Source organism: Penicillium arizonense, assembly GCF_001773325.1.
Source record: "Penicillium arizonense strain CBS 141311 chromosome Unknown PENARI_contig001, whole genome shotgun sequence".
NCBI classification, from domain to species: domain Eukaryota; kingdom Fungi; phylum Ascomycota; class Eurotiomycetes; order Eurotiales; family Aspergillaceae; genus Penicillium; species Penicillium arizonense.
The window spans coordinates 307265-332559 of record NW_019173278.1 but is presented as its reverse complement, the minus strand read 5'-3'; the positions used below and the strand labels follow the sequence as shown (position 1 = coordinate 332559).

At 49.7% G+C, this 25295-nt stretch overlaps 11 protein-coding genes across 11 annotated transcripts; 7 read left to right on the top strand and 4 right to left on the bottom strand.

Annotated features, from left to right (window-relative positions):
• Positions 1-701: 701 nt before the first annotated feature.
• hel10 (putative high expression lethality protein Hel10) lies at positions 702-1367 on the top strand (the record flags this gene model as incomplete). Its single annotated transcript, XM_022626112.1, has 2 exons — positions 702-1000; positions 1055-1367. 2 exons carry the CDS (start codon positions 702-704, stop codon positions 1365-1367), a joined length of 612 nt encoding a protein of 203 aa, XP_022493464.1.
• A 311-nt stretch (positions 1368-1678) lies between these two features.
• PENARI_c001G12482 (mitochondrial 37S ribosomal protein uS2m) lies at positions 1679-3007 on the top strand (the record flags this gene model as incomplete). The annotated part of the gene is made up of 3 exons (XM_022627119.1): positions 1679-1847; positions 1909-2127; positions 2196-3007. 3 exons carry the CDS (start codon positions 1679-1681, stop codon positions 3005-3007), a joined length of 1200 nt encoding a protein of 399 aa, XP_022493311.1.
• A 381-nt stretch (positions 3008-3388) lies between these two features.
• On the bottom strand, positions 3389-4815 carry PENARI_c001G08581 (uncharacterized protein; the record flags this gene model as incomplete). The annotated part of the gene is made up of 3 exons (XM_022626807.1): positions 3389-3582; positions 3650-3775; positions 3858-4815. The coding sequence occupies 3 exons, from the start codon at positions 4813-4815 to the stop codon at positions 3389-3391; spliced, it is 1278 nt and encodes a 425-aa protein (XP_022493704.1).
• Positions 4816-5363: 548 nt separating this feature from the next.
• On the bottom strand, positions 5364-7907 carry PENARI_c001G06812 (putative alpha-glucosidase; the record flags this gene model as incomplete). Its single annotated transcript, XM_022626669.1, has 1 exon — positions 5364-7907. One exon carries the CDS (start codon positions 7905-7907, stop codon positions 5364-5366), a length of 2544 nt encoding a protein of 847 aa, XP_022493551.1.
• Positions 7908-8573: 666 nt separating this feature from the next.
• PENARI_c001G05379 (uncharacterized protein) lies at positions 8574-10824 on the top strand (the record flags this gene model as incomplete). Its single annotated transcript, XM_022626550.1, has 12 exons — positions 8574-9111; positions 9166-9263; positions 9313-9375; positions 9431-9483; positions 9547-9618; positions 9671-9784; positions 9848-10115; positions 10174-10195; positions 10244-10341; positions 10404-10468; positions 10519-10554; positions 10614-10824. 12 exons carry the CDS (start codon positions 8574-8576, stop codon positions 10822-10824), a joined length of 1638 nt encoding a protein of 545 aa, XP_022493030.1.
• A 594-nt stretch (positions 10825-11418) lies between these two features.
• On the top strand, positions 11419-14153 carry PENARI_c001G10074 (uncharacterized protein; the record flags this gene model as incomplete). Its single annotated transcript, XM_022626920.1, has 12 exons — positions 11419-11427; positions 11498-11550; positions 11602-12072; positions 12140-12155; positions 12214-12325; positions 12556-12886; positions 12946-13069; positions 13137-13152; positions 13208-13307; positions 13359-13378; positions 13447-13570; positions 13622-14153. The coding sequence occupies 12 exons, from the start codon at positions 11419-11421 to the stop codon at positions 14151-14153; spliced, it is 1908 nt and encodes a 635-aa protein (XP_022493938.1).
• Positions 14154-14386: 233 nt separating this feature from the next.
• Positions 14387-15587, bottom strand: PENARI_c001G05998 (uncharacterized protein; the record flags this gene model as incomplete). The annotated part of the gene is made up of 5 exons (XM_022626608.1): positions 14387-14417; positions 14471-15099; positions 15155-15291; positions 15340-15351; positions 15482-15587. 5 exons carry the CDS (start codon positions 15585-15587, stop codon positions 14387-14389), a joined length of 915 nt encoding a protein of 304 aa, XP_022493468.1.
• A 230-nt stretch (positions 15588-15817) lies between these two features.
• On the top strand, positions 15818-19160 carry PENARI_c001G09225 (translation initiation factor 2; the record flags this gene model as incomplete). Its single annotated transcript, XM_022626851.1, has 3 exons — positions 15818-15841; positions 15891-18951; positions 19009-19160. The coding sequence occupies 3 exons, from the start codon at positions 15818-15820 to the stop codon at positions 19158-19160; spliced, it is 3237 nt and encodes a 1078-aa protein (XP_022493583.1).
• Positions 19161-19770: 610 nt separating this feature from the next.
• PENARI_c001G11798 (uncharacterized protein) lies at positions 19771-20327 on the bottom strand (the record flags this gene model as incomplete). The annotated part of the gene is made up of 3 exons (XM_022627057.1): positions 19771-19789; positions 19843-20090; positions 20145-20327. 3 exons carry the CDS (start codon positions 20325-20327, stop codon positions 19771-19773), a joined length of 450 nt encoding a protein of 149 aa, XP_022493597.1.
• Positions 20328-21595: 1268 nt separating this feature from the next.
• On the top strand, positions 21596-23887 carry PENARI_c001G02072 (haloacid dehalogenase, type II; the record flags this gene model as incomplete). The annotated part of the gene is made up of 6 exons (XM_022626274.1): positions 21596-21649; positions 21733-21774; positions 21868-22335; positions 22401-22485; positions 23035-23289; positions 23337-23887. The coding sequence occupies 6 exons, from the start codon at positions 21596-21598 to the stop codon at positions 23885-23887; spliced, it is 1455 nt and encodes a 484-aa protein (XP_022493792.1).
• A 366-nt stretch (positions 23888-24253) lies between these two features.
• On the top strand, positions 24254-25155 carry PENARI_c001G08151 (EI24 domain-containing protein; the record flags this gene model as incomplete). The annotated part of the gene is made up of 3 exons (XM_022626777.1): positions 24254-24304; positions 24353-24930; positions 24981-25155. 3 exons carry the CDS (start codon positions 24254-24256, stop codon positions 25153-25155), a joined length of 804 nt encoding a protein of 267 aa, XP_022493932.1.
• Positions 25156-25295: the final 140 nt, after the last annotated feature.

The window sequence follows — 25295 nt, the reverse complement described above, 5'->3', positions numbered from 1 at the left end:
GTACGCGTTCTTCCAGAATATAGTCAAGTGAGATAATTTTCACTTGCAGAACCCAAAGACTGAGAGTTTTCATATTCCCCCGACGTCAACACAGTTCAAGGTCATAAGAATATATTCTTAGATCGGGTGATTCATGCGCCACTGTTCATACGTGTATGAGTGTAACAATACAAATCGGGTATTTTTAACACTCAGGGGCGGCTCGGACAGACCGGATGTATGAGGGGCTTAGTGTTACCAGGCAGCCGAATAAGACAGCACGATACTTGTACGCCGAGAGTTGTGCGGAGAAAGAAAGTCTCGGCGGTCGCAGGCCGCGTAGAGTTCTGGAAGAACCGTGGAAGCCGATAGATCCGTTTAATCTGATCTATTTACGGAGAACATACAAATACTCCATATACAACTTAGCCTGGCATAGCCACAACTGCATCAAGAATCGTGCTGCGCTATGTGGCTGTGCCTGCAGTAAGAATGTAAGTACGGAGTAATGATGTGCGCAAGGCTGAGAGGATTACTGCGCCTCCTGTAATATTTCGCTTGGCCATGTGGGGTTACTGTACATGTATCAGCCCTGTGGCTTCTTAGGTCACTTCCTATAAAGGGTTGCCCCTCCTCTCACTTGACTTTCTGATTTCATCTTCCTCCACACTCTTACTTTCTACTTACCACTTCAAACCTTCAAACCTTTACACTCTTACATAATGTCCGGCTACGACCAGTACAACCAGGGTGGCTACGGCCAGCAAGGTTACGGCCAGCAGGGTTACGGTCAGCCTCAGCAGGGTTACGGCCAGCAGGGCTACGGTCAGCCTCAGCAGGGTTACCCCCCTCAGCAAGGCTATGGTCAGCAGGGTGGTTCTGCCGACTACTACGGCCAGCAACAGCACCAGCAGCACCAGCAGCCCCAGGGCTACGGCCAGCAGGGTGGCGCATCTGACTACTACGGTGGTCAGCAGCATGGCGAGCAGCAGTATGGCCAGCAGCATGGCCAGCACCAAGGGTATGTCACTTCATCTCCCACTTCTCATTCTGGACTTGGACTAACAGGCAACAGTGGTTACGACCAGCAGCAGCAGGGCGCCCCCGGTGAAGCTCAGGAGGGCGAGCGTGGTCTCGCCGGTGCCCTCGCTGGAGGTGCTGCCGGTGGCTTCGCCGGCCACAAGGCTAACCACGGATTCCTTGGAACAATTGGTGGTGCTATCATCGGTTCCATCGCCGAAGATGCCGTCAAGAAGCACCGCGGGAACAGCCACTCTCCCAACCACCAGGGCGCTCCCCCCGGTGGCCCTTACGGTGGTCCCCCTCCTTCCCACAACGGTAGCAGCGGCTCCATGATGGACCAGCTCGGTGGCTTCTTCAAGAAGTAGAGGGTAGACTCTTCGCTTTGCTTCCTGACGACACGTCCTTGATGAATTTCCTTTTTTCTGCTATATTTCCGCAACGGGCTGGCATGTATCTTTTCACTTGATCGCTTTGATTTTTATGGGGTTTTATTGCTTCGCCCAAGAGGGGCTTTTGTATCATGAACCAACTGCATTCAGATCGGAAATCACCTTTGCGTGATTTCATGAATCATAATTCCCAGAATTCCAACGTGATGACCTGGATACTTTCCATGTATACAATTATCGTAGATATTGACTTCAAAAGTAATAGGATCTGCAGTAGAGTCGAGAACATGCAGGGCGGAGAGATCCAAACAAACCCCAAGTGGAATAATCGACGGCCTCAGGCACCAACTGCCAAGCCCGACAAAAGTTCGAGCGGCAGACCTCAACCTTCCTGCCAGACCCATCTACGATTCAGCATTCCCAAAATGATTGTACGGAAGTTCTGTATGCGGCAGAGTGAGTGTGATCCAATTGCAACCGTTTCATCCAACCACACAGCTAACAGCGCAATTCCCAGGCCGCCAGCTCCTGGCTGTGAGCCGACGAGCCCCGATCTCAACTCGCTTCCAATCGACAATCCCGACCACACTAGGCGAACCAGTCGTGCCAGCTCCTCCCCAGGAGTCGGAGCCCATTCTCCAGTCGGAGCCCATTCCCCGGGCAGAGAACCCCCTGATTGAGATGATGAATGCGCAATCACAGGCAAAGACACCCGCACAGCAAGAAGAATCACAAAGTGAGCCCGCGAATCTTTTCCAAAAGCCCAGAAACACAACCTAACCCATACTTTCTCCCTCCTACTAGGAGCTAAATTCCACAAACTTGGCACCTCCGTGAAAACCTCCTACGACCCCGAAAATATCCTCCGCAACCCTCCCAAGCCCTCCCAGGTAACCCTCGAAATGCTCCTCGCAGCAGGAACCCACCTGGGCCACTCGACCTCGCGCTGGAACCCGCAGAACTCGCGCTACATCTACGGTATCCGTGAAGGAGTGCACATCATCTCACTGGACGTGACAGCAGCATACCTCCGCCGCGCGGCGAAAGTAGTAGAAGAAGTCGCGGCGCGCGGCGGCCTGATCCTCTTTGCCGGCACACGCAAGGGCCAAAAGCGGGCCGTTGTCAAAGCCGCCGAGCTGGCAAAGGGCTACCACATTTTCGAGCGGTGGATTCCCGGCAGCTTGACGAATGGCGAGCAGATCCTGGGTCACTGCGAGACTCGGGTTGTTAATGCGCTTGATGAGGAGTTGTTGGAGTTTAAGGCTGATCTTGCGGATCGGCCTTCTCTTAAGCCGGATCTTGTTGTTTGCTTGAATCCGCTTGAGAATGTTGTCTTGCTGCATGAGTGTGGCTTGAACAATGTTCCTACTATTGGTATTGTTGATACCGATGCTGATCCTACCCGCGTGACCTACCCGATTCCTTCCAACGATGATAGTCTGCGCGCTACTGCTTTGATTGCTGGTATTCTTGGCCGGGCTGGTGAGGCTGGTCAGGTTCGACGGTTGAAGATGGCTAGGGAGGGTCAGACTACTTACAAGCCTGTTTCGGCTACTGAGTTGCGTCTTGATCCATTTACTGGTTTGCCGCCTGGTGGTGAGGCTCAGAAGAAGTAGGGCCTTGGCGGTATTGGATGCATTTTCATTTTGCCTCTTTTTAGTTTCCGGTCGATTGCATGCGACGGGACTCTGTATTGTATAGATGATTCCAGGTCTTGTTGGTGTTGACTACATATGTATTAACAAGTCTTTTTTGGTTATTTCTATTTGAATCATTTAGCCCGAAATCCTTCATATGTCTTCATATGCCCAGGTGAAGATGTCAGATTAGTTATATGTACTCTATGGAGTAGAAGCTGTTTCATCATTTTGCTACGCCCAGCTCAGTATCAGGTAGGAAAACTGTATTTTGAATGCAGCAGGACTGATTATGACTAGCAGATAATGATTGCAATTTATAGCAGAACTGAGAGAGAGAAGCAAAAAACACACCACCATCTATGCCTCTTCCCGTGCCTCTTCCGGTGCAACCAAGATGATCTTTTCACATAGCATCTGTACTGTGCGAAGCCTTGACAATACAAGTTGGCTAGTACGAAGCAGCACCTCATTTCGCTCTGCTTCGTCGTGAGAAAAACTTCCGCCTCGTGTAGCAACTCCATTCAAACTTTTCTCGGTCAACTTGATGTGGTCTGCTTTGTGTCAAAACGGCCTAATAGAGGCTGTGAGCGAGTAACCATAGTAAATAAATATACTAACCTAGCGTCTGTCTGAGGTTGTAATACTGGTGTATTTCAAGAACAAGATTTTTGACTCTTTCCATCTCCGGTAGTATCTCTGGCTTGCGAAGATTGAAATCGGAAGGTAGCAGGGCTTGTTGTCCCTCTGTCGTTCCAGAAATTGTGGTTAGAAATTGTGGTTAGAAATTGTGTTTTCTTGGATGAAGATACTATACCGGTGCTCCTACCATGAACAGGGTCAGATCGAAAGTATTCGAAGAAGACATTGTCATCTGCATTCCCTTGGTCTGATGTTACTGTTTTCGTGCCGATCAGGGTTATAGAGTAAGTCGCAAGAGGGAATCTCCATCTCGGTGTAAGACCTATGAGAATTCTGTTCATAATGCGTAAACGAGAGCCGATCTTCTCTGACGACAATTTTGGTAGATCGGTGCCTGGCCATATAGCTTTACGAAGACGTATGACCTCGTTCGCCAACTCAGGGTTTCTATTAGGAATCTGAATATCACCAAAATGAGGCTGTAGGCGGCATAATTGATCATATTCGAAAAAGTCTTTGGCGGGAATCAACACAAATTTGTTTTCGATCTTCAGAGACCCCTGTGAGAGATATTCCCCAAAGTAATAGTCTTGCCTTTTGCGCAAGGATTCGAATTTTTCCATATTATTTCCAGGGGTAGTGTCGTATTCACAAAGTGCATGGATCAAATCTAAGTCTGCAAGGAATGTTCCTTTGGGAAACTGTGCTGTATCTATGACATATAGCTTAATTTCTTCCCATCTCGATCGATCTTTAGGGCTGCGATGCCGGTAGAAGATATACTGAATCGCGAAGAGTAACGAACTGGTCCAGGAAACAAAGTTGTCATCCAAGTCACCCTTCGGCCACCATCGAAGATGCAAATTGAGTGTTCGAGCTACGATCGTTCGTTTCTCGAGATCGAATTTGTGGAAAATGTCTTCCGCGGAAGAGGCTTTGTTCCGGGAAGCTGATTCTGAGCGCACCCACGTCTCATCCGCTGTGCCGTCGGAATAAGGAGTAACAACACGGAAAAGATAACGTGGTATACCATCTAAGGCCGTTGCTGCTAGTCCGCTATGCAATGGGGGCTTGAATAGTAACTGATCTACCTCTGGCTCATCATTTAAGCGAGTATGTTCCAGCCTCTCAGTGAGGGTCTCCATTTCCACACTGTTGAATAAGGAGTGAAGATGAGCAGTAAATGTCCCGGGTTTGGGGGAAGACCAGCTTTATAAGATGCCCAGGTGCCTTGGCCAACACATGGATGCCCGTGTTGCAGCCTGGTTTGGTCATTTTATCCCACGAATCAAGGCCCGTCATATTAATCCGGATCGTAGGAGTAAGTTTGATTAAGGAAGAAGTATCAGAGTATGATTCTACAGTCTCCTGGAAAATCGACAGAGAAGTAACAGAAATAGAAAAAGAAATGGAAGTGGGGGTAGATAGCATGGGGCTTCTGGCATAAAGAGAGATCCTAGGCAGAACAAACAAGATCCTGTTAGTACTCAAGAGGATCTCTAACTGTTACTGGCCACACATATCCCGTCGCCAGTTAATCCATCCTCTACTAAAGTACCAGGTTGTTCATTAAAAGTCATATAAAATTCATCTATCCACATAACCATCTATAACTATCCCACATGCAAATGCGAGTCTATATCCAAAGCAGGAAATTCCAGCCCAATCTCACAATATGCAATAAGCCTCACACCTAAGCCTTGAGGGTATAAACAACACGACCACGAGAGTCAGTACCCTTAAGCACGATCTCGTCACCAGTACTCGAAACAACACGGCGCTGGTCACCATTATGCAAAACAATATCCAGCTCCTTCCAAGCAGGAACAAAGCCAGACTTCTCATCCCGCTCAAACTTAACAAGCACCTTCTCCTCGGTAGAGCTGTAGCTGACAGTGTAGCTAGATGTCTTGGGCTGGACGGAGATACCATCATCCTCGTACCAGGTCTTCGAGAAGACGTTGCCGTGCGAGGTTCCCTTAGGTGGGAAGATCTCCACACCTCGGTAGTCATCGATTTCTTCGACGGCCATTGAGGCGGCGGTATCATCGCCGGGAACGCGGGTGTGTACGTTCTTTCCGATGGGAATAGCACCGCCGATACGGGCGATGAGTGGGATGCTGGTCTGCCATTCCGAGGAAATCTCGGTCCATTGGCCGGAGGCAATGTACTGGTATGGTGCGTTCATGTTCACGTAGCCGTAGTCGAAGGCATTGCCAGACTTGCGGGGCAGGTAGACGTTGGCGGTGTTCACGCCAGCAGTGTATACTCCGCCGACGATCATGCTGTCACCGAACCAGAACTGGGACTCGCCGGCCTTGATCTCCTTAGTCCACACTTCTGGATCGGACTCGTAGCCCCAGCCGGTCCAGCGCTGTGGTGGTGCGGCGAACATGTGGCTCTCCAGTCCGAGGGAGTAGATGTAGGGCAGCATCTCGTAGCGGCGCTTGATGGTATCGCGGACCTGTGGGGTGATCTCTGGGTACATGAAGGGTTCGATGACGTCTCCGACGGAGGAATCCTTGGGGGAGGTTTTGAAGCAATTGATGGCGAAACGGGGTGCGTGGCAGCCCAGCTGGATCCAGCGGAGGAGGAGCTCGGGAGAGGGCTGGGGGCCCTCGAATCCGCCGATGTCGTGGCCCTCGCACTGCAGCAGGGACATGCCTGCGTTCAGGGACAGTGCGTTGGCTCCCTTCATGTTCTCCCAGCTGGTGACGTTGTCGCCACTCCAGGAGCTGGCGGCGTACCGGTTTGTACCGGCCGTAGAGCTGCGGGTCAGAACGAAGGGACGGTACTTGGGCTCCATATCGAGGAGGGCATCGTGCGAGGACTTGCCCATCAGCTCGGTGTGGAGGGCACGACCCCAGAGACCGACAGAGTTCTTCACGTTTTTTGCGGCGGCGTCGGCGACGGTGGGCTCGTTGAGAGCGAGTGTCCAGTCGTCATCAGGCAGGGTATATTCGTTGTTGTCATTCCACATGCCATCAATGCCAACCTTCTTCAGGCTCTGCACGCCGTCATACCAGAACTTGAAGGCTTCCTTAGAGGTGAAGTCGATGTGAGCACCGTCGCCGCCAGTGGCACCACCAGCACTCCACAGACGCATGTAACCGGGCTCCTTGTCGGAGTCCTTGAAGAAACCACCTGCATCAACAAGCTTCTGGAAGTCGGGGTGGGACTCCAACAGGAAAGGCTTGATGTTGGTCAGAAGACGGATACCGTATTGGTGCATCTTCTTAATCCAGTCCTCGGGGTCGGGGAAACGGCTTCGGTTCCAGGTGAAGACATTGCGAACCTTGGGTTCGGTCTCTGCAATAGAGTAGCCTGAACTCATTTGGTGAGCCGAGCAGGGGATACCATGCTGCTTCAGCTTCTCGGCAAACTCAAGGAGGGCCAAGTGAGCACGAGGCTCATCCAACATGGTGTACTTGTAGCCACCAGAGATATAACCATAAGCCCAGCGGGGCACGAGAATCGGGAAGCCGACCAACTCGGCATAAGATCGGACAACATCCGGGATAGTCTTGCCGACGATGTAGTACTGCTCAAGACCACCATAGTCCTGGCGGTACACCTTGAAGTGACCCCAGAGACCATCGATCTCGGCACCAACGGACCACAGACCACGGCCATGGGTAGTGGAGAAAATGGCCACACAACCCTCGGCAGAGGCCTTGATCAGGAGCGGGATGTGCTTGTACAGAGGATCGGTCTTGTAGACATCGTACCCGAAGCAGTCGGTAGCGGAGAGCTGAAAGCTGCGGCCGCTCAGGTCCATCGGAGCTGCCTTCTCACCCAGACCAACGTGAAGACATTCCCGGTCATGGACAGAGTAGTTCGCGACACCCTCAGAGTCTGCGACATAGGATCGTAGAGGCAGATCACTGTGCAGAGACTTCTCGGAGCCGGTCCATGAAATATTGACCACGGGGGTGTGCTCCCACTCTACCTTGGCGGTGACACCGGCAACATCAATGGTCTTGGAGGTAGCATCCTCCTTGGTAGAGACATTGACACCCTGAAGGTTGGTGGCGGGCTTGGTGACGCTGGGATAAGGAGGAATAGGGTGATCTGCGGAAGCGAAGGTGGCACGGAAGAGGTTGGGGCGAATGGCCTCGAAGGTGAAGTCGAAAGGAGTCTTGCTCTTTGTGCTGCTGCGAACTTGAACCGAAGCTTCAGAGTTCGTAGTCTGGGGCACTTGCTGGTAGCCCTTCGGGCAGACTTCTTTTTGAGGCATAATGAGGATGTGATTGATTCCAGGAATCTGAAAAGACCAGGATCTGCCCTGACATGGTGCCGTATTTGAATGCTTCCTGAGATCCTTCAAATTGCATGACCCCCGCTGGTCCCATTGATGATGCAGTTACGTGGGGGGTTATACAGTCGGAGATCGGTGTTGACCACCGAAGTTGAATATTCCCGCATATGTCCAAATTTGCCTTTCCCCCCGCATTTCCCCAGATCCGCCAAGACAATATCGGGTTTGTTCACCGAAAGCCGATGTTATTCCTGGTCCCGTCAAAACTCTGCTTTTTCTCCTCCCACGAGCCCTAGAACGAGGCAATTGATTGGACTGGAGGTTGTGCGGGCCGAGTGTGTGCTGCCGTGTCTCCCCACATAACCTGACGTGGTCAGACTAGACTCAAGACACACTAGAGGCACTAGACAGACTCGGCACAGGAAACGGAAACTATGCCACAGAGGCGAAAGGCTAATTCAGGCGCCGTGGTATGACCGTCGGGTTTGATCGTGTTTCGTCCGGGGTATGTAATATACTTCGTCTTCCCCACGGGGTACTGATATATCCAGCCCTAATTCCTCGTCTTCCCACCCCTGAGAAGTTACCTTCATATTACTACTCATCTATATATCAATATCTTGCAGCCTCTGCGAGTGATCAACCATGTCGCAGGAGGCACGAATGTCACAGCCGAAGGCCCAGCAGGAGGAGTTTGTTGAGACCATCGAACCCTCGCAACAATCTGCAGCCCGTCACTCCGATGATGGCAAAAAGAATCAGACTCAAGGAGACCATGCTCTCCAACTCATCCAGGAGGCAGGTCACTCAACTATCCTCACTCCCGAGAACAACGCGAAAGTCCTTCGAAAGATCGACCTGCGTCTGCTCCCTATTCTCCTAGGAATCTACTTCCTCCAGCAACTCGACAAGTCAACCATCTCCTATGCCTCAATTTTTGGCATTGTTGAGAAAGCCAACCTCCATGGCCATCAGTATTCCTGGTTAGGAGCCTCGATTTATCTGGCTCAGCTGGTGTTCCAGCCCCTGGTCGCCTACGTTTTGGTCAAGGTGCCCCTGGGCAAGTTCCTGGCTGCGTCGTGTCTTCTCTGGGGTATTGCTTTATCTTGCATGACAGCAGCAACCAACTTTGGAGAGCTCCTTGCTTGCCGAATCTTCTTGGGTATCTTTGAGGCTGGAATTGGTAAGTGTTGGTCTGATCATAGACGTTGACCTAGCTGATGAAGGGTACAATTAGCCCCGGCTTTCATTGCAGTTACTCAAATGTGGTACCGGCGTCGTGAACAGCCAGTGAGATTGAGTTCCTGGTACGCAATGAATGGAGTTGTGAACATGGTGGGTTCCTTTCGTCTGGTGCATTTTGGCATACATTGACCTTGGACAGTTCGGAAGTTTGATTGCATATGGACTGGGACACATCCGCTCTTCTATCTTTGCACCCTACCAGGTAAGCTACCTAATACGGGCTCTTTTTCTCGATTCTCAATCTAACAATGCTTAAGATCATTTTCCTTTTCTTTGGTCTGGTTACCGTTGCGTTCGCTGCCGTCATCCTGTGAGATTTGACCTTTCCCTATCACATCCATGAACATTATACTAATACAGTCTTTTACAATAGTGTCTTCATGCCTGACTCCCCCGTCTCGGCCAAATTTCTCAACGAAGAAGACAAACTACTTGCGATTGAAAGGTATTTAGCCTGAGGTCCAAGCTATGAGGCACATCTACTTACGGGTTTATAGACAGCGGATGAATCAACAGGGTGTGGAGAGCCAGGAATGGAAATGGGACCATGTCAAGGAAGCATTCCTCGACCCCAAGTCATGGTTCTGGTTTGCGTTGATGTTCTCAATCTCGTACGTCACCCTTATCTCTTGAGGCAGAGCCAAAAGTAATTTACTAACAGTCTGCCATTCCAGTGTCCCAAGTGGCGGTATCACCACGTTCGGTCCATTAATCATCAAGTCCTTCGGTCTCAGCCAATATGACACCATGTTGTTCAACATTCCATTTGGAGCTGTTCAGCTTGTCGCAACTATGGGAAGTGCATGGCTGGCGACTTGTTGGAAGATGAAAGGCCCTGTGGTGGCATTGCTGTGCCTTCCTCCTATCGCCGGGTGTGTCATGCTCTTGCAGATTACGCACGATGCTGCCCACAAGGGACCTTTGCTTGCGGGATACTATATTGTAAGTGGTCAGCAGGGACAACAATTCCCGTGGAAAACTGCTAACCTATATGAACTAGATTTCTGTGTACCCAGCTATCAGTAAGTGTCTGCTTGGTTCTTATGAGAGGCATGGCTAACCCTACTTAGCTCCATTGATCTACTCATGGTCCGCAGGAAACACTGCAGGAGAGACTAAGAAGAAGGTTACTACCGGTATCCTTTACGTTGGACAGTGCGCTGGTAATGTAAGAAACGCAACGAAGACAACTGAGACCTTGTTCTCCGCCACTGACCTGCTTGACGATAGGTCCTCGGTCCCAACCTTTATACCACTAACGAGGCACCACTTTACCGCCGTGGACTTCTATCCAAGTAAGTACACAAAGATTGAATCTGTTTCGCAGTCACTAACAATCCACTAGCCTGGCACTGTTCTGTGTGTTGATACTGCTAACCGGGTGAGTTGAGTTCTCTACACCATGGTGTAATACCTTTTTTTGCTAAATTTGATTTCCAGGGCGAACATGGCATACCTTCATTTCTTGAACAAGAAGCATGAACAGAGACGTGTGGCTGTTGGAAAAAGTGCCAAGGTCGTCGATCAGTCAATGCAAGCCGTCCAAGTTGCTTCGGACGACAAAGAAGATCTGCCTGCCCAACAAATGGTGGACAATAGCTGGAAGGACCTGACTGATTGGCAGAACGAGGATTTCGTCTATGTATTCTAAGATCTGTCGACTCAGATCCTGCTTTTATGTTGTGTTATAGTAGGGAGGATTTCAGTACTTGTTTTCAGTTTATATGCGTTGTCTATTAACGAAACGAGAGCCTAGATCCATATTCCAGCTCGTAAAACCGCTTAGAACTTAGATAATATACGCATTTAAAACGCCGGTTCAACGGCGAACCAGTTCTGGTAAATTGAATAGCCGGTTCGGAGCTATAGCCGAACCCCGCGTTTCTCCAGGTTTTCCCCTTTCCGTCTTCCCCGAGCCCTCGGCGCAAACGGAACACGACTCACTCATGGATGATCCTGCGGACTGTAGTCCGTATAGCGCAGGGATGGACGCTGGGGACTCCTTGCATCTTGTTCCCGCGCCCACTGGGAAAAAGCGTATTCCGGTACGTAGCATATTGGCTTTTGGCCAATTGAACCCCTGCAATGCACACTCCATGAACCGGATGGGATCTAACTATTTCTGGCGTTTTGATGCATAGAAAGCGTGTAGTGCTTGTCGACAGTCGAAGGTCTGTGCTCAATTCGACGAATTCAAGGTGTTGAGGCTGATTTCCTTCTAGGTCAAATGCGATGGAGAGAGACCATGTACAAGGTAAATCAAAGTCCCCGATATCATGATCCAATTGAAATGTATAGCACTAATTCCGCGGTCTAGATGCCAGAAGCTAGAGAAACAATGTATCTTCTTCGAAATACCGAAAGACCCTGTCTCAGAGTGAGCCTTTGTTGACCAAGATAAACGGATCAAACAACTAACGTCCTCCAGAAGAATCGAGGGTGTCGAATCCGAGATCCAATACCTCCGACGGCAACTGGATGAGATGCGTGAGCTAATTCAACAAAGCCGCGCACACACAACGCCAAAATCACAAGGAACTCACTCCCCAGCCCAACCCCGTGATCGGCAACAACAAGTACGCCGCGAGAGTTTCTGTGGCTCTTCATGCTCCCAGTATCCTCACTCACAGGATCATTCCCAAGATGGGCTTCCTACTATCCCAGTCCCAGGGCCCGGTGGGTATATGAATGGTCATCAGTATCAACGATCCATTCCGTCTATACCAACCCTCTCTCCGAATGAGATCGCAACTCAGTCTATCTATGAAGCCCCTAATCAGACTGTTACTCGACCGCTAAAGAGGAAACGGTCCGGGTTTGAGATTCGGGATGAACCTATTGCGGATTTCATTGATAAGGGTCTCATCACGCCAGAGTATGCTGTTTCTTATTTCAATACGTATGTTCCCCTGCGAGATACATCGCTGAATTTTTCTTTTTTGAGTATTATATTGACTCTAGCCTAGGTTCTTTGGAGGATGTGTATGTGCCACCCTTCATATCGGTACGCTTTGAATACTCATGTTTGAAAACTACACAGGACAGATACATTCCAATCTTCGATCCGGAATACGACACATTCGACTCCATCCGATCACGAAGTAGCATTCTTCTCAATGCTATATGCACAATTGGTTGCATGGTTGAAACCAGTAAGAGCCCGTCCCCAAACAATCCATAGACTTCTTGAGAGTTTATAAGGTGAGCGAGAACTTCGAGGTATAACCAGTAGGAGTTGTTGTATTTAGCGCCCGCTCGCACCTTGGTGCATGCTAAATACTACGACTCCTACTACTGGCTCTACCTCGGAATTCCTCACATTACTCGCTCACCCTATGGTCCCTCAGATGGTGTGAGCCTGACGCTAAAGCAATCTTAACAGGATCCGGCGGCCCAATGTCTGATACGTTACATGCCGAACTAAAGAGATGGATCAACGTAATCGTCCAAAACAAGCAACTCAACTGCCTTGAATCCGTGCAAGCAATGCTAGTCGTTGCCTGCTATTCATCTGAACGGTCTCTAATATTATCCTTTGCTACTCGCATGGCCCTGGACTTGGAGTTACATGAAGCCTTCGATGAATTGACTCAGCGCCTTGCGATCAAAAATGAAGATATGGCTTATGCCTTGCCGCATCAGATGTTCGAGGAGGAGAGGGCTTTGGTGTGGAAGGCTCGGACTTGGTTTGGACTTTTGGTTTTGGAGCATATGTAAGATGCCTTTTTTTCTCCCTCTTGATTGAGCTGTATACTAATGGATTCTAATGTAGTTTCCGTGTTGATGGTGGGAAACCTCCAGGTATTCGACTGAAAGGAAATGCTCGGCGCTGTCGGGTTTTGCTTTCCCATCCTTCTTCGACTATTTTGGATTTGCGGTTGTTTTCTCAGGTCGAGGTATGATAAATCGATGCTATCTATTTTCACAGCTTGTTTGGACGAGATGCTTACTTCTTATTGTCAGTTGAATATCCTCAGAGGTGATTGGTCTTGTCTCATTCGTCTCCCAGAAGCATTGCTAACCATTCCCTGAAGCCAACGTGGGTGATACTTTGGGAGGAGGCACTACACTTGACCGACAAGGTATAGCCGATTATGTTCATGATATGAAGATTGAACTGGATTTATGGTTTGAGTGAGTTACATTGGTCTACTTTCTGAGATTTTGTATGCTAATTCTTGGCAGTGACTGGCTACGCATCATCGGTATGATACAAATTGTTATAATCCAAACACATTATTTGGGATTAACAGATAACTGATAATTAAACAAGAAAGCTGCATTAGTGCCGAAGAAGAGAAACCATCTTTGCTCGTCGCTCTGCGAGTACAAAAATGCTGGGCTGAAATGATGCTCAACTGCAAAGCACTACGAGCCATGGGCGTCGAGAACGTCGCGTATGTCAACCGCCCTATCTCTGGAGGTTACCACCAACTAACCCCAAGCAGGGCCATGTCCACCACCGAACGAACAATTCTCCTGACAGCAAAAGCAAGTGCCCGTCGCCATCTCCGACTCATAATAGTCGAACCAGACTTCTACCTCGCCAAGCTAAAGTACGCCATGGACTTTGTCTGGGCAAAGTGCGCCTTCTCCTTCTTATTACTATTGAAACTATCACGTCTACTTCCCGAACGAGACGAGGAACATCAAGAGCTTCTAGACCACGGCAACCAACTCGTGTCTGAATTGAGCAAAGCAGGTTCAAATGGTAATCAGTCTGGTGCTGGGAATATCTACTTGCAGATTTTGAAGGTCAGTATTGAGAAATATGGACTTGCGTTGCGGGAAACGCAGCAGCCGAGCTCGGATGGGCAAACTGCTACATCGCCGTTCTGGGAGCTGTTTGATGCCCAGGCGGATCTTCAGTGGTTCGTGCCTGAGCAGTTTGTATCTGAGTGGGACTTCCCGGGGTTGAATTTGTTTTATTTTCCTACCGCCTGGCAGGATTTCTTTGGGGATTTTTCGTTGGCTATGTAGATATATAGCTTTGTATTGGACACCCGGCGTATATGCTTCTATCTAACAAATAATTCAATGCCAAATGTAAACATAGATACAGGCTTCTAAGCTTGGAATGCCGTTCACTTTTGGTAGTCCTCTATCTAACTCTTAGGAAATGGACGAGCCCTGGATATCAAGAAATTCGAGTGAAAATAGCCTGGACGAACAAAAACCGAATGCGTCAACTTTCATCATAGTACGATCAGTACTTAAGCGAGAGCCTTCATGGCCAGCTCGACACTAAAGATACGGGTTAGCAGCGTTTCTCGATGATCAAATGAAGGGAAACATACGTAAGGAAAGTTCCAGCAGAGACGGGCATAGCTCTCAGCAAAGTGGGACCAATACCCTTCCAGAAACCACCCAGACCCTCAACAGCATAAGTCTTCTTGAAGCAATCGCGCATGCTGCTGAACTTCTGGTTGGCACCGAATCCATCGGTCTGCATCTTACTCTTGACAACATCGAAGGGGTAACTGGAGAGCCAGAGAGCCTCACCAGCGAGACCACCATAAGTAGCAACCTTAACGCTGGAAAGATCCTCGCGCTTCATGTTGTTGCGCTTGGCATCTTGGTTCATCATGAACTCAAACGCCATGAACCAAGTACCGTAAGCCTGGGCCTCACGTAGGACAGTAACAGCCTGGCCGCGGTACAAACCGCGGAGGGTACCACCCTGAGCAGAGAGCTTGCTCACGCAGTCCAGAGGGCCAGAGTACAGGCGGCCGGCGCCGTGGGGCTGCGCCTGCAGGCGGATACGCACGTGCTCGATTGGGCCGGACAGCACAGAGTTGGTCACACCGGCGAATGAACCGGCCATGTAGTACTGGGTGTACGAAAGAGCAGAAACGGCGTATTTCTTCTTGTTCAGCTCTTCGAGGCGGCGGCGAGCCTCGTGGTATGCGCCAAACTGGACACTCACCTGCATTGCTGGGTTAGGGGTTTGCTATGCTGGTATCCGGTTTAGAGTCACTTACGCAGGCTCCGATACCGATGAGAGGGGTCAGAGTTCCCTTGTAGAAGGCTGCCGGACCTTCATTTTTGAAGATCTGGGTTGCGCACTCCAGAGCACTGCTGTATTGAGTGGTGGTTTGCAATCGCACCTTGACGATATCTGGTTTTGTTAATCGATGTTCATATTGTGCTTTATCGCATCACGTACCAAAGGGTTGACCTATTTATTTGTTAGCAATTCCAATAATACATGTCAAAGAATGGATTTTGCATAGTCCGGGGCTCAGGGTTCATGTCGTGAGGTCCCTGGCGCTTCCCCGGAATCCACTCAAATTAGGGTGCACACATACCGAGCAGCACTTGGGCCATTCCACCAGCTGCGCCCGCAGCCAGATCCTTGACGGTGCGGAGGGCACCGCCACCCTTCTCAATGTCTTCAAAGGCCTCAGACTCCATGTTCGATACTCAATTGCAAAAGAATACAAGAGAAGGAGGCTCGCGACTTTATAACGGCTTATCGCAATGTCGCCATCTGCCCGCTGATTCGAGGGGGCCGCCGATGCACGTGACTTTACCGGCGGAGAATTTACGTAAGCGGCTGATGTAAACAGCTGACATAAGCTGGTCGTCTCGAACTTCTGCATGGGGAAAAAAGTGTTGACGGATCAAATGTGGAGAGAACAATTATGCATCGTCGGCCAGTCTTGAAGGTAAGTTTCGAGCTACTGCTGTGTTTGACCTTCTTATTAATGGTTATAGCTCTCACATCGGGCTGGATTGTCGGGTTCAGTCGGCCTAAAACCCTCTTTAACAGCTTTAAGCATTCGCCGAACGTTAAGATCATCTGCGAGCTGTTTGAACACGTCTGATTCCTCAAATGGAAACAATAACGATGCTACTTCAAGTCCCGCACCCGCGAAACCCAAGTTTGGGAGCCGATGGGGTCCTAAAGCAGCTACTAAGCCGGCCGGTTTAAGTGCCGCAGAGCAAGCTATGCGCAATAGTATTGTCGCCAGCAACCCACCACCGCCACCACCGCAACCTGAACAACAACCAGAATCGCAACCGCAGCGACGATACAACGATCGACCAAATCCGCTTCAGAATTCAAGGCGGAGACGCGACTCCCGGGGCCCGCGGTTAGCTTCGAAGTCGGCAGGCTTGAGCGCCGAAGAGCAAGCTGTGCGGGATACATTTGGCAGCAGCAGCAGAACTCCTCAGGAGGGTGACTCTTCTCGATTAAACACATTCCAGAATTCCCGATTCAAACGCGATGCAGACGTCTGGGGCGCTCGGACGGCTTCGAAAACAGCAGGTTTGAGTGCCGCAGAGCAGGCTATGCGTGATACTCTGGTCGCCGAACACAACGTACCACCACCGCCGCCTCCGCAGTCACGACAGGCGCGGCGACCCGATCGATCAAACCCATTCCACAACTCGAGGCCAAGACGCGATCGCGATGCGGATATCTGGGGCAGTCGGGATCCTGCCGACGCCCCAAGTTCAACGCCCTCGGAAGCAATGCCGTTCGGCCGAGAACGGTGGCATGATGGAGTCCAGGGTAGGAATAATCGGGACATGGCCGCTAATGACTGGAACTGTCCCAATTGCATGGCGCATGTCTTTGGCACAAAGATGACATGTCCATTCTGCCGCACCGCTCGGCCGGGTGGTCTTAAAGCAAGGTTCCGAACAACGAGAAACTATGAAGATTCCGCTCAATCTCAAGGAGGGCGACCTGCTCGGGGCCCCTCCGAGGACACAAGAAAGTTCCAAGAGCTGGGCAAGTCATTTTTGCCCGAATTTGACCAAGGTCAGCCGGAGCAGTCCGATCTGGGGGACTCCGCTCGCGCAGAATCTCAACCGAAGGACAAGGAGGCCATTCAGGCAGAGAAAGAACAGAAGGAAAAGGCTAAAAAAAATCAATGGTCCTGGGATATGTCTGCACTCGAGCAGTTGGAAAACCTAGAGTCGCAAGAGCAGGCGCAGCCACAGAAGGCTGTGAAGCGCCGTGATGGACGCAGGGGACGTCAAGCGGCACCCGAGGCAGCAGAAGAATTCGACTCGGAAGAACGCCAGCGCCTTCGTGAAGAACGGAGGCGCCAGCAAAAAGAAAAGGCCGCCAAAAAGGCCGCGAAGAAGGCTGCCAAGGATGCCCCAGCGCCTCTGTATCTGCCTGAGTTTATCAGCGTCAGCAACTTGGCTGATGTGATTGGTGTGCGGCCGGCGCAGTTTGTTGAACGCATGGAGGACATGGGATTCGAGGACATTACATACAGAGACGTCCTCGATGCAGAGACCGCTGGGCTGGTGGCTGCCGAGTTCAACTTCGAGGCCATCTTCGATACCGGCGCAGATGATCTAAAGGCTGCGCCTCCGCCAGAGGATTCATCCGATCTGCCAACTCGTCCTCCTGTGGTTACCATCATGGGCCATGTTGATCATGGTAAAACCACCATCTTGGATTGGCTGCGCAAGTCATCGGTGGCAGCTTCCGAGCATGGTGGTATCACACAACATATTGGTGCATTCTCTGTTATGATGCCTTCTGGAAAGGCTATTACCTTCTTAGATACTCCCGGTCACTCTGCGTTCTTGGAGATGCGTCGCCGTGGTGCTGATGTAACCGATATTGTGGTACTTGTTGTGGCTGCGGACGACAGTGTCAAGCCTCAAACCATTGAGGCCATCAAGCACGCCACCCAGGCCAATGTTCCCATCATTGTCGCCATGAGCAAGATTGACAAGGAGGGCAAGAATACCGACCGAGTCAAAGGCGATCTTTCTGCCAATGGTGTCCACGTGGAAGACTATGGCGGTGATGTTCAGGCCATTGGTGTAAGCGGTAAGACTGGAGAAGGAATGGTCGAGCTGGAAGAAGCCATTGTGGCACTTTCAGAAATGCTCGATCACCGTGCAGACATCAATGGCAATGCCGAGGGCTGGGTTCTCGAGGCCGCCACCAAGAGCCATGGTCGTGTGGCTTCTGTTCTGATTCGCCGTGGAACCTTGCGACCTGGCGATGTCATTGTTGCCGGCACCACCTGGGCACGTGTCCGGACTCTCCGCAACGAAGCCGGTGTGCCCATCAGTGAAGCCACACCCGGAATGCCGGTTGAGGTTGACGGCTGGAGAGACCAGCCTGGCGCTGGCACCGAGCTCCTTCAGGCACCCACCGAACAGAAAGCCAAGGAGGTCGTAGATCACCGGTTGAACAAGTCCGATACCCAGAAGATGGGTGAGGATATGGTTGCTATCAACGAGAGCCGACGAGCACTTCTTGAGAAACGCAGGCTCGAGAATGAAGATGACGAATCAACTTCCAGACCCGAGGAACCAACCGGCCCCAAGGCCGTTCATTTCATCCTCAAGGCCGATGTGGATGGCTCAGCGGAAGCTGTGATGAACTCCCTTGCTGCAGTTGGCAACAATGAAGTCTACGCTAATGTTCTTCGCTCGGGTGTGGGCCCTATTAGCGAGTTCGATATCGAACATGCTGCCAGTGCAAATGGTAAAATCATCTCCTTCAACCAGCCCATCGAGCCCAACATCATGCGTATTGCAGAGAACGAGGGTGTTGAGATTATGAATCATAACATCATCTACAAGTTGATCGATGATGTCAAGGCCACTCTCAGCGAGCAGCTGCCCCCATCGGTTACTACCCGTGTGACTGGAGAAGCCGAGGTTCAGCAAATCTTCCAGATCACTGTCAAGGGACGTGACAAGGCGGCTATTGCTGGAACTCGTGTGCGTAACGGTTTGATCAACCGAGCCCGCAAGGTCAGGGTTATCCGCGGCGATGAGACCGTTTATGATGGTAAGTGCTTCACAGACACCACAGTGCAAATGTTTTGGACATCACTAACTTTTATAGGCACGATTGTTTCTCTCAAGAACGTTAAGAAGGACGTCACCGAGATGCGCAAGGATACAGAGTGCGGTATCGGGTTTGAAGACTGGTCTGACTTTGCAGTGGGCGATCACGTCCAATGCTATGAAGAGATCTTTGAGAAGAGATACCTCTGAGATATCATCATATGATCTCAACATCTATGCGGTGAGTACCACCGCTTGTACTATTTGTCCGTATTTTCTGGCGCTCTCCATTCCCCTCGATCTTGGAGGATTTTGTATCATATTTTTCTTTTCTCGGCATGATTGACTTGCATCCATGGTTTGGGCGTTGTTGGATCCCTCAGGGATTAGAGAAAGGCATACAATCAATGTAATTAAGGAGATCATAGAGCAAGTGTATATGTTTTTACAGTGCTGGCCAACAAGCCATTGCCATTTATGTGCCTTCTCACCTGTACATCCTCTCCCCTCCATAGTCACGGCTATCTACTTAAATTATTCATATATCAATTTTTAGAAAAGCTACCTAGCCTTCCACCTAACCCTCCCAACCCACCCCGCCCAATCCTGTACATCCTCCCTCTCTAAAATCCTCTCAACAGTAAACCACTCCCGAGCAAGCTCCTCATTACTAGCCATACGATGCACGAAACTATGACATGCCCGACAAAGCCAAGCAACACTATTCAACATCCACTCCTCATGCCACCCCTTCTTAACGACCTTCGCATGCACCCCCCGCGGGATAAGATGATGATAAGAAAGCGGAATCCAATCCCTCTCACAGATCTCGCACGCGTCTGTCCGTGTATCCGCCCACACGGGCGGCCCGGCTGTCACGCTGGTTGTGTACTCTGATAGGATTGGCGAGAGGAAGTCCGGGAGGTCGGCTGCATCTGGGATTATGCCATAGACTGCTAGTGAGTCCGTTACTGAGAGGGGGATTGGGGTGCATAGGGTTTCAAGGGTCGTGCGGTCTAAAGGGGTGTCTGCGTCTGGGGGGACGTAGAGGGTTGTCAGGGTTGGATCGTGTTGGGTTGCGGAGTAGTTGAGGTTTTGGAGGGCTTCCGGGAAGGAGGTGAAGGTTTCTGAGGCGAGGAACTGGGAGTAAGTGTGAGATTGATGGGCTTTGCGAATGGATTTGGGTGTACTTACGTCGACGAATTCGGCGAGCTCTTCTGGGTTTGCTCGTTCCGTTGAGATGTCTTCTGTCACGTCTTTGCGGGCATTGCGTTTGCCTTTGGATTTTCGTTTGGATGTTCTTGATTTACCCTCTGAGCGAGCGACGATGGCATTTGAGAAACATTCGCGGAAGACCGCGTAATTGTCCGAGGTCATTGAGGTTGGTTTTAAGCTCCTAGCTGTGAGGGGAGCTGTTTTGCCCCACGGAACATCGACATCATTGTCCCGCATATATGGACCTCGAACCATTTCTAGTTCTATTTTAGTACTCGCCTCCGACTTTTTGACTAGTAAACTTTAGCACGCCCCTGAGTACCTTTACTTAATCACTGATCCATGTATATATAGTGCAAGATGGTAGACTTATTAGTGTTTCAATTAAGATATGGGTTATCTTCTATACTCTTTACCTCGCGTTGTAACCTTATTACAAAGCCATGAAAGAAGCCCTGATCTGGGCAGCGGGCAATATAATTCAGATCAAGCTAGAGCAAGCTATGTTTACTGTATCCTACAGAGGCTAGGGACCTTAGATATATTAATAGCATAGCCTTCGAAGGGTTCCAAAGTTATCATCCTCTTATTAGAAAGGATCCGATTTGAAATCTAATATTATATATAGGCCCTTACAAGAGGAAGGTATTTAAAGTGCGCGCATCAATATTTACGCTCCTCCTCAGACTATGATCTTTAACAATGAGCTTAATTGCAAATACTGTATGCCTGATCATAACAGGTCCCTTGCTTTTTTCCCTCTTTTTTTTGGCATCGAATTTTCCTTGCTTTTTCTACCACAACCAATGCACATGATATTGGTACCTTGGTCCCTTGGTCGCGGGGTTTGTAGCCTCTTTACGGGCGCTACAGCTAGTCAATCTCGTTTGGGCATACACGGTAGCGCTCTCTGAGTGCTCGGTAGTGATATGGGTCGCAGTTTCTAGATCATTCCTGGGGCGAGTTCAGTGGCCTGCCGATCTCTTGCTCAACCCTGAGGAATTGGATTGAATTACCTATGGGGATGCCTTTGATGTGCCGCTACCTATCAAAAGCCCCGCTGTGGAAATATTTCCAACCATCTCTTTATGCAAAAGGGTCTATGTTGCTGGATCCTGTCCCCAGCTCCAGTGACTGTACCCGGGACCTACCTATACAATCTACACCCAAAATACTCAAAGTTAGATGACGTTGGAAGCTTAGAAGGTCAGGTTAAAGCTGATTAGTCATTCGTGATTTTTGTACATTATCGGCACATGTTTAGCAGGGTGAGAATACTAAGCACTCCCTGGGCTTGCGCTCATGCAAGGGGTATATTATAGCTGTATCGCTGCCCTCCCCAATATATCTGCAGCCATGCCCCTTATCTAACTTTTCAACTTTAAGTCCTTGGCCTTGTGGTCAAACACCATCATCACAAGCATTTCAACATGGCTGCTCCCATGACCATCACCATACAGAACCTCAATGGAACTTGGACTCTGGTAAACGAACCCATCTACTCCCCTTCACCATATAATAATTTATCAGGACTTTGATCACAGGTACTGACCTTTTATCTTATTAGGACAAGGGCCTGTCGAATGAAACGGATCCAATGCTGAAGCTGGTACCTATATATTCATTCCTTCCAGATCAAGAATTTGGACCCTTTTTCAGTACCCTGCTTAAATAACTACAAGCTAACGGTATCATTAAACAGCTAGGAGTCCCATGGGTACTTCGCAAGGCATTTTCAGCAGTAACGCTGCACGTCCATATTTCGGAGTATACTACAACAGACCCCATGACCAGGAAAGCCTTGGTAAACATCGAATTTGTTCAAAGCGCAATAGGCGGAGGCCTCGCAGGGACGACTGAAAAGCGAACGCTGAATTGGCAAATGAATCATCACAAGGACTACATTTTTGGTGCTGTTCAAGGCTGGAGTCGCTTTATTGGTTGCTCTACAGATATTGACGGCAGCATACTGCCAGATCTCGACTTGCAAACCAACGTCGAGAATAATGCGAGTGTAGCGCGATTCCTTCAAGCAAAAACTGACCCGGATGGGACCATTGCTGGCGGGTTTCTCGTGGAAGAGCCCGAAGCTTCCCATTTTGGAAACGGTTTGGGTCTTTGGTTGCACACTTTTGAGCGTAGTGTGAATTCGGGCTGGACATTGGAGCAGGTAAGTCTCTGAAACGCATTGGAATTATGCCCGTTATAACAGAATTTAATGTTTATCATCGCAAGGTCTGGGGTTTTGAGCTGATCGGTGGCCAACGTTACTTTACCCGTCGGATGGTCATTGTCAACTCCGCGGGACAATACGAAATGGGTAGACTTGTTTATAATTTCCATGATGAATGAAGCGAAGAAAGGCAGCGTGAAGGATCTAAATATCCGAGTGTCCTATGATTATCTCTGCTTCATAAACCTACCTTCCTGAGATTGGAACTGAAACATACTACTACAATTCGTGACGGGCATGTCCTCATTAGTATACCTCAGAGAAAGTCAGGTTCCGCTAAGAAAATAGTATGTATTGCCTGTGATTAGATCACAAAGTGTTCCTCAATATTGCGAATCAGTGGGCATTCGACCATAGTCATGCGGCAAGCATGATATACGAGAGGGTTGCCAAATAGCACCAGACCCTGACGAAAATCATCATGATACATCCATGATTCGGCGGGGTATCTCGTATTATATACCTTCTTACAAGATAAAGAGACCGATAGAAGTAACCTAATAACCTATAAATTATTACTTTATGATTGGAAAAAAGTAATTTAAAAAGCTAGATTACCTACTAAAGGTAGAAGCGGTAGGAGAGAAAGATTAAGTCACCTGGTGCAAACAGTGCAAACATTGCTAAGCTCAACAGGTTTCTCATCCGGTATCATTACTTGTAGTCGCAGCTTTACAAGAAGCTATGTAAAGCTCTTGTCTTTGACCTGTAACCTCACAGCGATTATGACAGGTACTACAGTTGTTGCTTTTGATCTTTACGGTACACTGCTCTCGACCGAGTCGATTGTCAAGCAGCTGGAGAAGCACTTCAGCCATGCCAAGGCGCAGTCGATCTCCGCTCTTTGGAGACGATATCAACTGGAGTATACATGGCGGCTGAACAGCATGGGTAGGCCAATCACTCTAGATCCAAAGTGCGATACTAACAGCTTCTAGATCGATATGAAGACTTCTCAATCGTCACATTTAACTCCCTGCAGCATGCACTGGCCGATAATGGGGAGCAGCTGAGCGATGACGATATCGAACAACTGATGGCAGCTTACGATAGTCTCTCCACATTCACCGACGTGACCCCGACCCTGACTAAAGTAGCAGCAGACCCATCCCTCGAGGCCGTGATCTTCTCCAATGGCACCAAGATCATGGTATCTAACTCGGTGCTCCGGTCGAAGGACCTCTCGCCTCACGCGAGCGCGTTCAAAGATCTGGTCACAGTGGATGAGATCCAGCGCTACAAACCATCGCGGGCAACCTACCAGCACCTAGCAACTCAAATGGGCAAAGCCCCAACCCAGATGAGCAAGATATGGCTGATCAGCGGTAACCCATTCGACATCGTCGGGGCGCGCAGTACGGGCATGCAAGCTATCTGGGTTGATCGCGCCAACACTGGATGGAATGACGCCGCAGCTCCTGATCTACGACCAACGGCGATTGTACACAATCTGGAGCATATTGTGGAAGAAATCCGGGCTCGGATTTAAGCCACGACTGAAGCTTAAGCATACTAAGGCTGAGAGGAGGAAATGTACAGCTGAATATATTTCCAAACGCTCCACGCTTAAGTAGAAGAATTTGGGGTAAGCCAGCAGACTCGGTCTATCCTCCCATTTCCCCTCCAGGATTTTCCATTGCAGGGAAGTCCAGAGTGAATAGGGAGGAAAATAGTTTTATGTGAAGAAGAAAAGGAAAAGGGCGCTCGGCGAAAAAAATCTCGAGCAAAATAGGCCGTGCTTAGTCACATGTTAGTCAGAGCGGTAGCTCCTAATCTCGTGACTCTTATCGATAAGAGCATCCTTCCTTTTTCCGTCTGCGTACTACATAGACAGGAGAGATCGAGTCTGCAAGCCATGTCGAGACAGTGGGATCCCAGCCGTGCAGCTTGGCTGTACCCTCTTCGAGTATGTGTCCTCGATCAAAATGCAAAGTCAATACTGATCTGATATCAGGGCATCTTCTACTTTGCGTCGAACCGGTTCCTATGGCCTCTGTTCAAGGCCCGCCTTTTGCCCATCGTCCTCCTCTCCTCATTTATATACTTCATTCTCTTCTTCTTCACCTACCTCCCCCAGGTTGCATTCCTTGCTATCTTCCAGGGCGCTTCATCATGGGTTAGCGGTGCATTCCTAGTCCTCGGTGAAGGTGCTGCGATCGTCGCCGCGCTCTTCGAGGCATTCTTCGTGGATGAGACCCTAGTGGATATTTTTGATGCAGTTTTGGTAAACGAGGGCCAAGAGGAGCTTGTCACCACGTCCCGTGTCATCTACCCCGAGCCGGGCGATCCTGCCAAACGCCTCGGCACGCCGACCACCAGTGCCGTCTATTCTCCCTTTTCCTTGCGGCAAATCGTTGAGTTCGTTGTTTTGCTTCCGCTCATCTTTATCCCCGTGGCTGGCACTCCCATGTTTCTCATTTTGACTGGCTATCGTGCCGGTCCCTTCCACCACTGGCGCTACTTCCACTTGCTTGATATGAGCAAGCAGCAAAGGAAGGAAAGCATCAGTCGACGCCAGCTACAGTATACCACGTAAGTGTTGATCCACATCATTGCCGATCTGAGTCTGATATCACATTTAGGTTTGGAACGGTCGCCCTGATCCTTCAGCTGATTCCCCCCTTCTCCATGCTCTTTTTGATGACCACTGCCGCTGGCTCTGCACTTTGGGTGACGGATATTGAGCGCAAGCGTCGAGCTGCTAACCAGCAGGCTAGCCGGCTCGGTGAACAATATCGTGATGACATTATGCCATGACCTGTTAACGATATCATATGTGCAGACCGACATTTAAACAAGGTCAATCTAATTTCCATGTCTGGACCATGTGGCGGGCTCCTTCCCCCCTGGTTTGAGCCACTAAAATCGGGCCCGTAGCTTTCATAAATCCAATCGTA